We start from the raw sequence: 15,077 nt of genomic DNA, 5'->3' as shown, positions 1-15,077 counted from the left end.
GTTGTTAGATTGGGAAGCTTGACGGCCGATGCTCTTCTACCGAGGATGTCTTGCGGCTTACCTTCGTTTGGTGTCGGCTTCTTTGTCTGGGCACGAGGTGAAGAAAGTGGTGGTGTGATCTGGCGCACTGATCTGCAGCTCCAGGAGATGCACAGGCACGAAGAACTGAGGAAGAAGAAGAGGGTCTTCGTTGTAATTTTTGGATTTCTTAGGGACCCTTGTGCTAAAAGGGGATGCACTGTTCTTGTACCTGTTTTCTTTTAATGTGATGTTATCCCTTCTCGCAAAAAAAAAAGTGTTATTTTCCATCACCCTCGATCCGTTTTTTGGATGATCAACGTGAAACGTTTTTTGGATACGTTGGGTGATGAACATGGGCTGAGAAACGGTTGGGCTCGGCCTATCTCAGCTAGGCCCACTCGGCCTCCTCAGCCCATCAACTTCGAAGCGACGGCCGGCACACAGCTGCCCGGTCAGCGTGATTTCCCGCGAGTCGGAAAAGATAAACGAGTAATCAGATCCAGATAGAAACGAACTGGCGGCTGGGCAGAACCTGGCCCACAGTTAGCCACAGACCGGTGGGCCTCCCGCGCCCGATTGGTTGGACGGCGGCGAGGCGTGGCGTGCTCCACAACGTGCGCCTATTCGGAACGGAAGGCACCCAGCCCGCTTACGCTTTCCCCTTCCTTCCTCGGCACTCCTCACTCGCCACCACCAACCAACCATCCATCCACGCGCCCCCGCGCTCCTCGCCCCTGCCGCCCAAGGAGCAAAGCGGATCGGAGGCCGGAGCTGAGGACGCCGCTAGCCCTCTCCTCTCTTCCATCGGCGATAGGTATCGGAGAATTGCCCTCCCTCTTCTTTTGTGCTGCATCTTTTTCGTTCGTCGGCTCCAATCCACGCGCAGAAGGAACGAATCGGCCGTGCGGTTCGGTTTCCTTGCTCGGCTGATCGGTTCCCTAGTTCGTTTCCCTCTGCGAAGTTTTCCTGTCGCTCGGGGCGGTTGGTTGCCTCCACCGTTACGATTTCGATGTGGTTGAGCTGGCAAGGAGAGCACGCGATTTCTGTTACCAATTATTCGGCTGCGTCAGCCAGATTGCCAGTCGTTTGCCCACGCAAGGGCTTAATTAGGAGTTTGTTGGCAGCTGGGATCCGAAACTCGTAATTGGTGTACACTGGCAGTCTGTCACCTGCTACTGGATAATGCGGATAGGATGATAGGATTGAAGGGTTTGGGTAAATTCTGAGACTACAGCTATAATAGGATACCATTGCCAGGATAATAGGATAGGAGGATTTGGGGTAAACTTTTAGACAGCAGGCATAGGTCCTACTTTGTTAGGGGAACAAACTTATGACTTGCTAAGCAGGTTCTGTGCTTCTACTCTAAAAGTTTAGGAGCTTAGTTTTGCGAACTGGTGATTTCTTGCCATGCTCTAATGCTTCAGTTATGTAGTTTTGATAGTGTTAGTTCACATTAGCAGAATGATAAGAATTCCTTTGGCATTTAAGATGCTCAGCACACACTTGTCAGTGCAACTTCATTACTTATAAGCTGCGAATTTGCATAGTTACCCCCTTACTCGCTGACATATGGTGTCGGAGTCTTTAAGGTACCTGGAAAGCAGTGCTAATAATCCCGTGTTGTGACACTGTGTCGTAATGGTTAACTTACTGTCATTATTTCTGGAGATTTAGAGAAATCAGCTATAGTATTTTTGGCTGGATTTCTGTTTAACTTTTATAGCATCATTCAAATTAAAATTTGTTTTTCAGTTATTGGATCTGTCCATAATGTCAGTATGCAGAAATCCTAGCGAAAGGTCCGAAGAACTTGCTAGGATTTGTAATTTCTCCTTTACCTTCCTCTGCATAAAAGCTTCCTTTAGAGTTGCAGCCAATAGCACACAGAGATAGGGTATCCCTGTCTGTTTTTTCCCGTACAACTTTCCTTTCTCCTTTCTGGTCTTCTTTGCGTGAAAGATAACGCTAACCAAATATGAAATATCCATTTTTTGTGTCCAGCGTTGACGTCTTCGGCTTCATGAGTTCAGGGAAAGCACTGGCATCCAGCATTTCTCATTCAACAGTAAACAGCAGCATCTTCTTTCTCTGCCTTTTTGCGGGATACTTGGGAATTCCTGGTCGAAGCTTCCCCTTGCTTAAGGCTGTTATTCGCAGTGGAGGAAGCCTAATTTAGTCCTAACTGTGGGAGAAGAATTTAGTGCAGAAGCTGTCCTAGGATTTGGTAGGCCTTTGGAAGATGGTCTCTTCTCAGCCTTCGTCTCTAACAGCAGCCCTTGCACAGGGCCCCAACCTCTGCCCAGTCAAGATACTTCTCCCAATGGGCCCCCCAGATGTTGTCTCATCAGAAAGTATTGAGTATGATTTCTCTGATGTTTTTGGTTCCACCCCAGTGCAAACGCCAACAAATCTTTGTGGTCATGAACCGAACAGCCCTGCACATACTGTTGAGTCCAATGAAGAGATTTACAATGATCCTGTTGTCATTATCAAGCGATCCCATTCTCTTGTCGGTCCAACATCACTTGTTAGTCGGTCCTTGCTACTTAGCAAGCTCAGTCTAGGAAAAACAGAGGGATCATCGGAACTTGTAAAGTGCCTCTCAGAAGAAAAGGAAGGGGACCAAGGGCAGCTCAGCGACGAAGAGTTTGATAATGCTACGACAGAGGATGAGGGTGTTGGGCTTGATGACTTTGAAATCTTGAAGCTTGTTGGCCAAGGGGCATTTGGCAAAGTATTTCAGGTGAGAAAGAAAAATACTTCAGAGATATATGCAATGAAAGTTATGAGGAAGGATAAGATATTGGAAAATAACCATGCTGAGTATATGAAAGCTGAGAGAGAGATATTGACAAAAGTCGACCACCCTTTCATAGTGCAGCTGAGGTACTCATTTCAGGTAAACTGTTGTTGTGCATATTCTCACCCTTATACACTGCACAGAAAGAAGAGATTATGTTTGGTGAAATCCTAGTACAAATTTTAAAATGCAATTGTCTGATCATGCAGACAAAATATCGACTTTACCTTGTCCTGGACTTCATAAATGGGGGGCATCTTTTCTTTCAGCTCTACAAGCAAGGATTATTTAGGTATCTTCCATTTCTTGCTAATAGTTTTGTTTGTCAAAAGGCAGTAGCACTGGCACTGAAACTTTTCTGGTTTCACATAACAGGGAGGAGCTTGCAAGAATCTATACAGCTGAAATTGTATCTGCTGTAGCTCATCTTCATGCCAATGGAATCATGCATAGGGATCTCAAGCCCGAAAACATCCTCCTTGATGCTGATGGCCATGTAAGAATCCAACACGACAACTGGCATCTTTACTAGTTACTCAATTTGCTGACATATCTTTCTTTGCCCGCATTTCTAGGCCATGCTCACCGACTTTGGCCTTGCAAAGGAATTCTGTGAAAATACTCGATCAAACTCGATGTGTGGCACTCTTGAGTACATGGCCCCGGAAATTATTCTTGGCCGGGGGCATGATAAGGCTGCAGACTGGTGGAGCGTGGGAATCCTCCTCTTTGAAATGCTTACAGGCAAGGTGAGTTGCATGGTTGCATCAGAGCCTCACGTGAGATAGATATTGTGGGGCAGATGGTGCCATCTAGTTTGCTTTCATTGCTAATTGTTCATACTCTTTGCAACACAGCCCCCATTTGTTGGGAACAGGGACAAAGTTCAGCAGAAGGTTGTAAAAGAAAAGCTGAAGCTTCCTTCATTTTTGTCTAGTGAAGCTCATTCCCTCCTGAAAGGCGTAAGCAAATTCATTCCCCTTTGATCTTATTGTTTTAATCAGCATAGAATCATTAGCTTGATTTGAGCTGACGTTCTCAATTCCCACCATTTTCCAGCTGCTGCACAAGGAGCCCAACAAGCGGCTGGGCAGCGGCCCTGGGGGCAGCAACGAGATAAGGAACCACAAGTGGTTCAAGCCGATCAACTGGAGGAAGCTGGAGGCCCGTCAGATCCAGCCAAGCTTCCGGCCGAATGTCGCGGGGCTGACCTGCATCGCCAACTTCGACGAGTGCTGGACGAAGACGCCCGTGCTGGACTCCCCGGTGGCCACTCCCGCTGGCGGCGGGCACGACAACTTCGCGGGGTTCACTTATGTCAGGCCTGCGCCGATCCTTGAGGAGGTGAAGCCATCAAGCTCTAGGCTGAAAGACTAGGATGGTTATCGCATTTAAAATATGCGTACAATTTTGATCGAGTGAGACGTTATGTAGATATGTCTTCTGTGATGTATCTGCAGAAGAGACGATGTTTCTGTATCGTGTTGTGTATCAACCATATACCATTTGCATGGAAACACAGGCTAGGAACAAATAGTTTATTTTATCATGTTGAAATATGTTAATGGTAAGTGAATATTGAGGTTTGGTAACTTGACATTTCATTTCAAAACTGACGCGCAGCAGTTTTTTGTGTCCCTGGTGAAGAGCGGTTCCATGCTTAATTCATAGACCCTGTTTGTTTGAAGTTGAAGTTGCTCAACTTTTGATGCGTGTCAAGAAAAAGTGATTTGATGAAATGGGACAGCGGGCTTCTCAAAAGCCTCTTCGATCGCCTTCCATTGCACTATTGAGCCAAACAGCGGGGGAACGGTTTTTTAGATAGAAGGGGACCAGACAAAACACTTACTAGAAACTAGCATACGTTCCATGATCAGTGCATATAACGTGCTATGAACAAACATTGCAGAATACATAACTACTTTTCATAACGAATCTAGTGAAGTCAATTTGTGCAAATTTAGATGAAATTATATTTGTGGTAGGAGAAACTAGCTGTTCAACTGCCATCTACCGTTATTTGTTAAACTCATCCGGCCCCAAAACCAGCCACATATATAGATAATCATAATTTGAAACTCAGCTGCATTCACATGACACGAAAAAGAAATACACGGCCACAAAGGTCGCAGTACAAAATTGGTCACCAAAGCAGAGCACAAGCTCAATTCTAACACCATATGGCAGCTCACAGGACTAACGATCCGAAGCTTTGTATTGTGTTCAGGCCTTCCGACGACCAACTTGAGCAACGAACCCAGCCTTGATTGGAGCAACAGACCTTGAAGATCCACACTAGAGAGCAAAAGAAATACCTCATTCAGAGTTGCGATCAAAATCTTAGATAAAAAAGGAAACAGCAACAAAGTCTAAAATTGATTTAAAAGAAAGGCAGCAGCAGAGCTTTGCAGATAATATCACACTATTTCACTCAAACAATGTAGGCAAATAAGTCTGCAGTTCATCATAGGCTTAGCAAGGACATACACAATAATGAGGTAGCTTATTTCAGCACAGCAGATGATTGATTCATAAAAGAAAACTCAAGTAACAAGATAAGGCTCGCATGAAAAAATACCTAGAAACGAAAATAAGTGATAGTAAAACCAATAGCAGATACTGCATGCCACAACTTTATGGCCTTGTTTAAGCCTCAGCAATTGCACTTCTTATCACAGAACACTTGTCAAACAATGTAGGCAATGAAGTTGCAACTCATCATTGGCAGAAATGGTATCTAGAGCAGCAAATAAGTGATTTTTGCGAACCAAAAAAAGCCAGAAAACAATTGTTTCATTTAGAAAGAAATTAATGTACGCAAAAATATCTAGAGCAGCAAAATAAGTGATGCTAACACCAACCGGAGAGAATGCATGGCACGAATTGACGAGATTGTATTTAAGCCTCAGTAATTGCACTTCTTATCACAGAACACTTGTCAAACAATGTAGGCAATGAAGTTGCAACTCATCGTTGGCAGAAATGGTATCTAGAGAAGCAAATAAGTGATTTTTGCGAACCAAAAAAAGCCAGAAAACAATTGTTTCATTTAGAAAGAAATTAATGTACGCAAAAATATCTAGAGCAGCAAAATAAGTGATGCTAACACCAACCGGAGAGAATGCATGGCACGAATTGACGAGATTGTATTTAAGCCTCAGTAATTGCACTTCTTATCACAGAACACTTGTCAAACAATGTAGGCAATGAAGTTGCAACTCATCGTTGGCAGAAATGGTATCTAGAGAAGCAAATAAGTGATTTTTGCGAACCAAAAAAAGCCAGAAAACAATTGTTTCATTTAGAAAGATTTTAATGTACGCAAAAATATCTAGAGCAGCAAAATAAGTGATGCTAACACCAACCGGAGAGAATGCATGGCACAAATTGACGAGATTGTATTTAAGCCTCAGAAATTGCAATTCTTATCAGACTTTCAAACAATGTAGGCAATAAAGTTGCAACTCATCATTGGCTGAACCATACGCAAACGATGCCGGGATTCATTGTGTCAGCTAACAATGTTCATAGTCAGCAATCAGGCGTAAACTGGAATGTAACTGGGCATAACTGAATGTGGCCAGAGTAGATGGAAAATATATCAAATCGCAACCCACACTTCTACATGCTTTTGAAAAGACAGTTTACCTGTTCACAACGAAGGAAGAACAGGCGATTTTCCTTGGATAGAATGGTATCAGGGCTCTTACATCCATTGCAGATGACATACTCATCTGAAAGGTGTAAAAATTGCATAAGTTTCAGATAGCACACATAGAGTACACAAATCTAAAGCAACTTGCAGCGAGCGAAATAGTAAAAAAAAAAAAACAATTCAGCAGGTATGCTTATAAGAGGAACGCAACAATCTGTTCAGAAACAGGCATACCACAAATGTCAACACCATTGAATTGGTAACTTACTTATGTATCTCCTCAAGATAGCCTCAAAGTTTTTGGGAGCAAATCTTCCTTTGATCACCAGCCTTTGCTGCCCATCAAGTGATCCACTTGTTCCCATTTCAGCGAGCAAAAACATCATCACATGCTCAGGTTGCCTATGCATCCTGGAGGTACAATTTGATGAGTTAATCATAATTTTATCCATTGGAAAGAGTACTTGAGAAAGTATCACTTAAAAATAACAATCAAAGTGATGTTGAAACTCACGTTTTACACAGGTCCATAAAATTAACAAAAACTGTCTTCTTTGTTCCCTCCCTAAGAACTTGAGGTGGCCTCATAACAGTTCTACGCCTGTCCCCGGCAAGATCTGGGTTGTTCTCACGAAGAATGTTGAACACTCTGTCCAGGAGCTGCAACAGAAATACCAAATGTCAAATTTCACAAGCAAAAAGGTAGCACAGCGCTCTACTTCTGCATGGGAGACCGGCAGTGGCAAAAAGTAATAAAAATTAATGACACAGAATGATGCATATTTTAGTGCTCCCAAAGCTAGATGTCAGAATCACTCAGGTCATAAAGTGGAAACAACAGAATGTGGTTGTAATATCAAAAAAACACCTCCAAACACAAATTTAATATGGATGTAAAGATCTCAAAAATTGCTTAACATATTCCACCAGAACACTATAGCATAACCGTTGCACAGAGATTCATGTTTAGAAAGGAAAAAAAATGGCAGAAAAATATTGAAGTACCTCTTCGTATTTGTAGTCCCTGTCAGTTCCATCCCAAGGGTATCTAGGGCCATCTCCAAGCATAATGCCTTCCCCTTGTTCATCATCTACAGCTTGATCATCTAAAGAGCAGGGACTCAGATATTGCAAAACAGCAAAAGCAGTCAACAAGAGCAGGGTTTGAATCAATAACAAGGGAAATGCACCTTGGGTGTCCTCCCCATCTCCAAGGTCAGCAAGAGATGAATCAAGATCCACCTGAAAGATTGTAGGATGAATAAATGTAAAACCTCACTTCATTTGCTCTCCTTCACTTCAGACATTGCACAATCAAGCCCTCTAAGTGTCCACAACCTAACCTGTTTCTTCTTCTTCTTCTTCATCCCACTGAAGTTGAGTTCAGCAGGCTCTGAGACTGAGGATGACAAGAAGGGCATTAACAAAGATTCTCCAGTGAATCACCAACTGTTTTTGTGGCAGAAATGCTTACCTGCCAAGCTTTCTGTCTTATCTGCCAGTTTGTCCACTTCATCAGAAGGGTCTTGGATGGAAACCTTCTTCTTCTTCTTCTTCTTGGTTGGATCAAAGGGAGCAAGCTGTAGGACATGAAAAATAGATACATAAACATGTGGTCATAAACAAAAAAGGAGGAAAAGCATCAAGCCATCAATCAATTAGTTAACTGAGTACTGAAGGCTGACGAGAAGGTAGTGAAGTCTTAACTAAGTTGAGACAAGTTTGATACAGCCACAAGTAACTAAGCTAAATAAAATCCAATCAACTACTCGCAACTCCATTCTGTTTGTAAATATCCCAGAGTTTCCCGAATTCATTTCTGGCTGATCGATTTCAGGTAAATTTGTTAGTGTTCAAAGCAGGCAAGTGCTAATATAACCCGTGAGAAAGGCATAGATTCGCTACTTCGGGCTTGAACAATCTCATTGTCCGCTGATAGACTAATTCTAGACGATCCGACACAAAAGAGACGACACTAATCGACGGATGCCCACACAAAGGCAGGCCGAAATACATCCACCCCAGCAAGATCCCGGTACGTATGTAGCGCAAAAGCAAGCTCAGGACACCCTCAAATCAACCCGCAACAGCCAACAAGCTCAACCCTAGCTCGAACTACATCGCATCAAGGATTGCAACGTATCGATCAGGGAGGCGAAGGAATAAGAAGTGAGCCTCTCACCTCCGAGACCTCCTCCCTCTTCTCCGCGTGCTCCTCATCCGCCATGGCTGACACGCTCGCCTTCACCTCCGAGAGGCTCCTCCTCGAACCGAGCGCTCCGATCCCTGCAAAGGCACGAACTTGTTCAGATCGAATGCGGGGGCGCTGGTTCGATTCGATCGGCGCGAGATGCTCGTATAGGAGTTCTTACGGGCGGAGAGAGCGCGCGCGAGCGAGAAAGAGACTGCGGCGGCGGCGGGCGGCGGCGGCGGCGTGGGGTGCTTCGGGTTAGGGTTTTCTCAGACTCCTCTTGGCTCTCACCTTATCTTTTCTACTGCATCCGTATTTAGAAATCACGATAATTCCAGGGTTATATGGGCAAAAGCGTTCACCGCCTCAATCCCAGCCGCTTGACTTCGATCGAACGGATCTTTTGTCGACTTATTGGTGCTGGACTACGAAATATGTTACCTCCTGGGGTTCTTACTGAAACATTCTAACCGACGAGTCAATCTGAACCGTTTGTTTTGGATCGAACGCGACGCATCGTTCTAGGAAAACCCCCTTACACTATTCGAATTGACTTGCGTCGCCGTCGTCCCCCTGCAAATGTCTGCCACTTGCGAGCGGCCTCGATCCCTTCCCAACGCCGGCATGGCGAGACGAGTTGTTCGAGTGCGCACATACGGGATACGGCGGCGGCGCAACTGCGAGTTCTCCGGCCTTCAGCGGCAACGGTGGCGGCTTCGTTATCCAGTCTGTTCTTGTTCGTGTTTCGATATGTGTTAGTAATTGTGGAGTGGTGCTGTTTGGTCACAGGCTTCACAGTCCACAGGTGATCGTCGAATGCTCTGAAAGATGCAGTCATAAAAGAGTTTGAAATCTAATAGGCATACGGCGAGCACAACCACGACATGGAACTGGAAGAAGTCAAGCAATTAAATTTGCCAGCGGAAAAATGCTACACACACCAAGATACAAAGTTTTCAATCTTTCGATGAGAAAGCTCAGTTTTTTTTTACTGAGGCTGAATGCTCCTGATGTCAACCATGGTTTACATGAACTCAATCACAAATTAGATAAACAAATCGAATGAGCTTCAACTGGAAGCAACTTGTGAGGCAGACGAAGGGAACTGCACTGCGCAGGATTACACTGATGGTGGGTTGGACTCCTTGGGTTTTTCGTCAGAGGATGCTCGGCTCTCCGTGGCGGACTGCCGGAGCCCCTCGATCATCCTGATCAGTTCCTCCATGGTCGGGCGCCGGTCGGGCGACCTTGCTGTGCATGCCATCGCTATCTGGAGCATCTGGACCAGCTCCTCTTCGATGTTCTGCTCCTTCATCAGCTCGACATCGAACACCTCGGCGGTCCACTCCTCCCGGACCACAGAGTGCACCCATCTCGGGAGGTCGACGACATCATCGTTCCCTTGGGTCTGAAGTGGGGCTTTCCCTGTCAGCATTTCCATGAGGAGGACGCCGAAGCTGTAGACATCGGACTTCTGGGTGATCTTGCGGTTCTCGACTGTCTCCGGAGCACGGTAACCGACTACAACGCGAGATGCGTTCACTGGCACACTCATCAGAGCACTGAGGCCATAGTCTGAAACTGAAGGATTGTGATTTTTGTCTACGAGGACATTAGTTGACTTCACATTGCCGTGGGTGAGCTTCGTGCCACCTTCTGCATGTATGTGCGCAATTCCATAAGCTGTTTCAAGGATGATCTTCACTCTGGAGTTCCAGTCTAATGGTGTCTTCTCAGTAACACCCCTGATACCTGTTGATCAGCCGATTCAGTAAGAAATACTATTAAGGTAACCAATGAATGTCTCCTTTATCTGGCACTAAGTTGCACTTCATAGCATGAAAATTTTCAAGTCATGTAAAACCAAGAAAAATGCGGCTTCAGCCATCCCATCAGGCAAGTGGAAGATAAAAGCAGGTCTTATTTTACAAACCATATTGATATTTGAAAGAAAAGACCCAATAAATATCTACTCAATAACATAACTTTTAACATTTGAGGTCAAATTGAGAGCACTAACTACATAACATGGAGTGGATATAGCAGGTTATGTTATTCAAGCTAAGCATGCTGTCAGGGGTTGACGCTTTCAGGAATGCTGGCATCTTATTATGTTCTTAAATTGGGTATCAATCGATTACCAAAAAATTAATACATCTGCAGGACATATGTAAGTAGTAGTGAAAAGGCATACCATGCAACATGGCTGAAACGCTGCCAGTGTCAATATAATCGTAGACGATAAGCTTCTCGTCTTTGGAATAGTAGTACGCACGAAGTGGAACTAGGTTGGCATGTTTGCCCAACCTCCCAATGAGCTCCATCTGCTGCTCAAACTCTCTTTTCCCTGCCACAACATCTTTTAATCTCTTGACAACCACGACAGTACCATCCTCAAGTATAGCTTTGTAAGCAGTTCCATAACTCCCCTTGCCAAGGACTTCTGCAGAAGCTCTCAGTAGATCCTCCAAGTCAAAGCTATAGGTGCAGCCCTCCAAGAAAACTAACTTGTTCTTCTCAGCAATTTGGACACCACTACTGAATTCTTGCTTCGGCTTCTCACTCCTGGTGACTGTACCCTTACCTTTGGATTCCACATCACTCTCATCCTTGTGTTTCCTCTTCAAAAAGCACACAACCAACACAACCACAACTAGCATCAGCAATGCGAATCCACCAACAGCAACTGCAATTATGAACCCTGTGCCTAGTTTCTTCTTATGATGTGGCAAAGGTGGAGATTGTGGCAATGAAGATGACTCAGGTGAGGGTGTTGGTGAAGGAACTACGCATTCAGCTAGAGGTAGTCCACACAGTCCAGGATTCCCTGAGAACGAACCATTTGGAAATGTTTGCAGCGAACGAGGAATTGGGCCTTTCAGCTCGTTGTTGCTCAGATTTAATAGTTTCAGACTTGGAAGCTTGAGATCAGGGATGGATCCAAAGAAAGAATTATCTTGTAAATTTAGCACAGTTAACTGAGTTAGCTTTTGTAAACTTGCAGGAACTTCTCCTGTGAAGGAATTGTAGGAGAGGTCTATAACACCAAGGCTAGGACTGAAGGAAGAAGGCAACTGTTCTGAAAATTCATTGTGCTGTAGGTATATGGAACGTAAAGAAGGAAGTGAGGCCACATCAGATGGAAGACTTCCAGTCAAACGGTTAGATCGCAGGCTCAATACTTGGAGAGAATCGAGCTTTCCAAGAGTGTTTGGTGGAATTGCTCCGATGAGACCAGCAGCTGGTACCCTCAATTCAAAAATGTGTGACTGATCTGCCGAGCATTTTATGCCATGCCATGAACAAGATGATGTATTTTTATCCCAGTTGAGCTTGTTGCCATGAGAGACTGCAGAGATGAAGTCCAGCAGGGCTTGCTTCTCGGAGGCTAAGTCTGCGACAACCAAGGCGTTGAACAGTGATAGCAGCAACTGTATCGAGAGGAGAATATGGAAAGAGCTCCTTAGATTGAGGTAATCCATCTGATGATCTCCAAATGGGCAAATTAAATGAGCAGCATATTCAATTGTATTGAGGCGTTAAACAACCCTGTTCAATCAAAAAAGTTGAGCTCAATCAGTGACAAACGCTAGCATGCTGACACTACGATTTCAAATGCAGCCACGTTTCATCCAAAGACAACCAAGCACATATCAGCAATAGTTACATAGATATATCTGTGTAGTGCGTGCCCCAGAGTGAACAAATATGTCTGCTTATGCAAAAGTGATGCACACCTGTGCATGACGCGGTAGGGCAGCACAATAGACTTTCCTTTCCAGCAAGTGACTCATGACACTGACCAAGACACTTTGAAAAAGAAGAAATTCCCATCAATGTCTAATGATTACAGAGTTCTCATTCCAACCAATGCATTTGCTTTTTCACTGGTTTCTTATAAAATGCATGCAAAATCAATAATTATTTAAGCTAAGCTTGATTTTAGTATCTCCTTAGGAGCGCGACACAGCTGGGCATTTTACTGGGCTGCGTGGCAATGTTGAAAACAGGAGAATCAAATTAGCAGTTAAGCAGCACAAGAGACATAAATCCCACCTTTAAAGAATGGGAGTATGGAACAAAATAAAATCAAAAGAAAACAAAACCCAAAAGAAAATCAAAAGAAAACAAAAACCATGGCCTATAAAATCCTGGGCAGAAAGCAAATAAAGGGGAAGAAAGGAGAAAAAGTGAAATCATCCGGTCAGCATATAAAAGTCTAAAGCATCAACAAAGTAGGCAGAAAAGAGGGAGCAAGAACAAAGCTGAACTCATCATAGCGTACACAAAGATGAGCATGTCCCATCATGCATTTGATGTTTATTACTTGCTCACATGAAAGACTAAAGTAAGCTTAGTATAGACAGGCCACTGGCATAGACTCGGGGGCTCAGGCAGAGCATCCTTACACTGGTGATCAACAATATCGACCAAACAAATTATCATGTAGCAACTTTATGAACTATTCGGACTAACATGGAGCAGCCTTACTATCTCACAAAGGGTTCTTCAACTAAGGCAGGGATCATGGAAAAAGGCTAATGTGATCTGAGAAGCGACTAAAAAAAGGTGAACAAAAAGAGAAAGAAACAAAAGCAAAGTTTAAGCTAATCTAACCTAATTCAAATGGGAAGTCAGGAAGCTGCCATTGTCAGGAAGACGTGCCTGTGGGAAACTACCGCACATGCCAATGTGCGCGGAGATTTACCACATTGTTTACGGACTTCAAGATCTAGATTCTAGAATAGTACAGAGTTACTTAACCTCCACTTAAAGAGACCCTGAGATGAACCAATTCCTTAAATCAAGCCAGCAAATGACCAGCGAGCGCTGCTCCAAGTCCAAGCTCAACACCTAGTAGTTGTTTGCAAGGATCCACACATTTTTCAAGTGGTGGCTTCTAACTCCAAGAGCGAAACCCAAGATTGACCGCAGGCAATTCGAGGGTACGAGATTAAATTTATAGCTCAAGTGGAACTTATTTTATTTTGAGTCAATTCTAAGCAATAGGAGGAACATGCTACAGGCAATTTGTAACATTATAGCAATAGCAACTACTGTTTACTACTAGTAGTTACTAGTAGATCCACTACACATCAGGATACAAGAAGGGGAACTAGACGAAGATCTAACCTTTGTCCATTTCAAGTTAGCTAAAACATGAAGACTGAAAGGAACGAGTGAAGGTAGTGAAATATTATGGATGTATGTTACTAGCACCCTAGTATGTGGTTTGGCGCCAAACACAAACATTACTGCACAAGTACATCCCAGTTTGGCTGAAATACCGGAAACAGCAAGCACGTCAGTGCTACCAAATTCGCCGCAAACTCAAATGGCTATTAATCATTGTAACTGAGGGCGAAACACCGGTGATGCAAACCCACCCCAGCTCATCTAAAATCATGAGAATGCCTAGTGCGGACCTGTGTAGATTTGGGCTGTATTGAGTAAACGAAATGCTGAATTTTGGAAGGAGAAGCAAAGAACTGACCTTTCCTTGTTGGAAACCTCGTCAAATCGAAACTGCACGAGAGAGAAATGGTACGGTTCTATTAATTAATTGGGAATTTGGCATCCCAGGTACGACTGAGACTCGAAATGTAAGTGCATAAACCAAAACACACAACCAAGAAGGGATTGGATGTGAACAGTCGAAAACCACACATGTAAAAACCCTTGATTTCCCCTAAAATCTAACAAAAGAGAAGTGCTTACATGCCCCCGCCTATCGGACGAAAATTGCCTAAAAGACGAGTAAAATTTCAGAGGGGAAACGCTTAGCTAAGCTAATGCTCATCCCGCAGAGTAGCCTAAAAGGATTAGCACACCAAGAGCAACCAAAATCGCAACGCAATCGGAGCACAGAACAGGATGTAAATGCAGAGCCGGAGTAGTAGTAGCAGCAGGGAGGCGCGAGGACGAGATGGGTTTACCTCCGCGGCGGATTGCCGATACAGCGGCCCAGCAGCCACCAAGAGCAGCAAGCAAGGAATGCGCGCGGCCTAGGGTTCGGCCGTGGAGCACCTCTGTCGGCAGCAAGAGGATTCGCGTGGCGCTGGGCTGCTGCTGCTGAGTGCTATGGCTTTGAGATGGAGGGAAGGGGGCAGGACTGCAGGAGAGAGATGGAATGCTTCCAGGCCAGGACAGGAGGAGAGAGAGAGAGAGAGAGAGAGCGATGGAAAAGGAGGAGGGAGAGCGAGGTGCGCCCGCATTTATGAGGGGGAATGAAACGGGGGCAGCGACCGAGTAGCAACGGGAGCCTCTGACTGACACTGCCTGAAAAAAAAAATTGTGGAGGCCGCCACTGTACACTGCACTAGTGCCATTGCTTACTGATCACTCTCCCTACCGTTGTAGTAGTACGAACAGCAAATGATTCAGAGACATGAGAGCTTTGCGTAATT

The 15,077-nt window shown here is 44.5% G+C and overlaps 3 protein-coding genes across 5 annotated transcripts; 1 reads left to right on the top strand and 2 right to left on the bottom strand.

Moving 5' to 3' along the window:
* The first annotated feature begins 665 nt into the window (after positions 1–665).
* On the top strand, positions 666–4,461 carry LOC101753601 (serine/threonine-protein kinase AtPK2/AtPK19). Its single transcript, XM_004958654.4, has 7 exons — positions 666–835; positions 2,026–2,923; positions 3,034–3,116; positions 3,200–3,320; positions 3,400–3,573; positions 3,682–3,786; positions 3,884–4,461. The coding sequence occupies exons 2-7, from the start codon at positions 2,264–2,266 to the stop codon at positions 4,199–4,201; spliced, it is 1,461 nt and encodes a 486-aa protein (XP_004958711.1). The 5' UTR covers positions 666–835; positions 2,026–2,263; the 3' UTR covers positions 4,202–4,461.
* Positions 4,462–4,817: 356 nt separating this feature from the next.
* Positions 4,818–8,972, bottom strand: LOC101753192 (eukaryotic translation initiation factor 2 subunit beta). Its single transcript, XM_004958653.4, has 10 exons — positions 8,852–8,972; positions 8,662–8,765; positions 7,954–8,059; positions 7,823–7,878; positions 7,670–7,721; positions 7,485–7,585; positions 6,994–7,139; positions 6,748–6,890; positions 6,473–6,558; positions 4,818–5,119 (listed from the first exon to the last, which is right to left on the bottom strand). Exons 2-10 carry the CDS (start codon positions 8,704–8,706, stop codon positions 5,048–5,050), a joined length of 807 nt encoding a protein of 268 aa, XP_004958710.1. The 5' UTR covers positions 8,707–8,765; positions 8,852–8,972; the 3' UTR covers positions 4,818–5,047.
* Positions 8,973–9,559: 587 nt separating this feature from the next.
* Positions 9,560–14,855, bottom strand: LOC101786795 (probable inactive receptor kinase At5g58300). Of its 3 annotated transcripts, XM_004958651.4 has the most exons (4): positions 14,607–14,855; positions 14,165–14,196; positions 10,865–12,219; positions 9,560–10,422 (listed from the first exon to the last, which is right to left on the bottom strand). In XM_004958651.4, the coding sequence occupies exons 3-4, from the start codon at positions 12,150–12,152 to the stop codon at positions 9,791–9,793; spliced, it is 1,920 nt and encodes a 639-aa protein (XP_004958708.1). In that variant the 5' UTR covers positions 12,153–12,219; positions 14,165–14,196; positions 14,607–14,855; the 3' UTR covers positions 9,560–9,790. The 3 variants fall into 3 exon arrangements, with proteins under 3 accessions (XP_004958708.1, XP_004958707.1, XP_004958709.1); XM_004958650.4 differs by lacking the exon at positions 14,165–14,196; XM_004958652.2 differs by lacking the exons at positions 14,165–14,196; positions 14,607–14,855 and adding an exon at positions 12,408–12,480.
* Between the last annotated feature and the right edge of the window lie 222 nt (positions 14,856–15,077).

Source organism: Setaria italica, chromosome II (genome assembly GCF_000263155.2).
Source record: "Setaria italica strain Yugu1 chromosome II, Setaria_italica_v2.0, whole genome shotgun sequence".
Lineage (NCBI taxonomy): Eukaryota > Viridiplantae > Streptophyta > Magnoliopsida > Poales > Poaceae > Setaria > Setaria italica.
The sequence above is the reverse complement of the archived record's forward strand: the minus strand, read 5'-3'. Positions and strand labels throughout refer to the sequence as shown.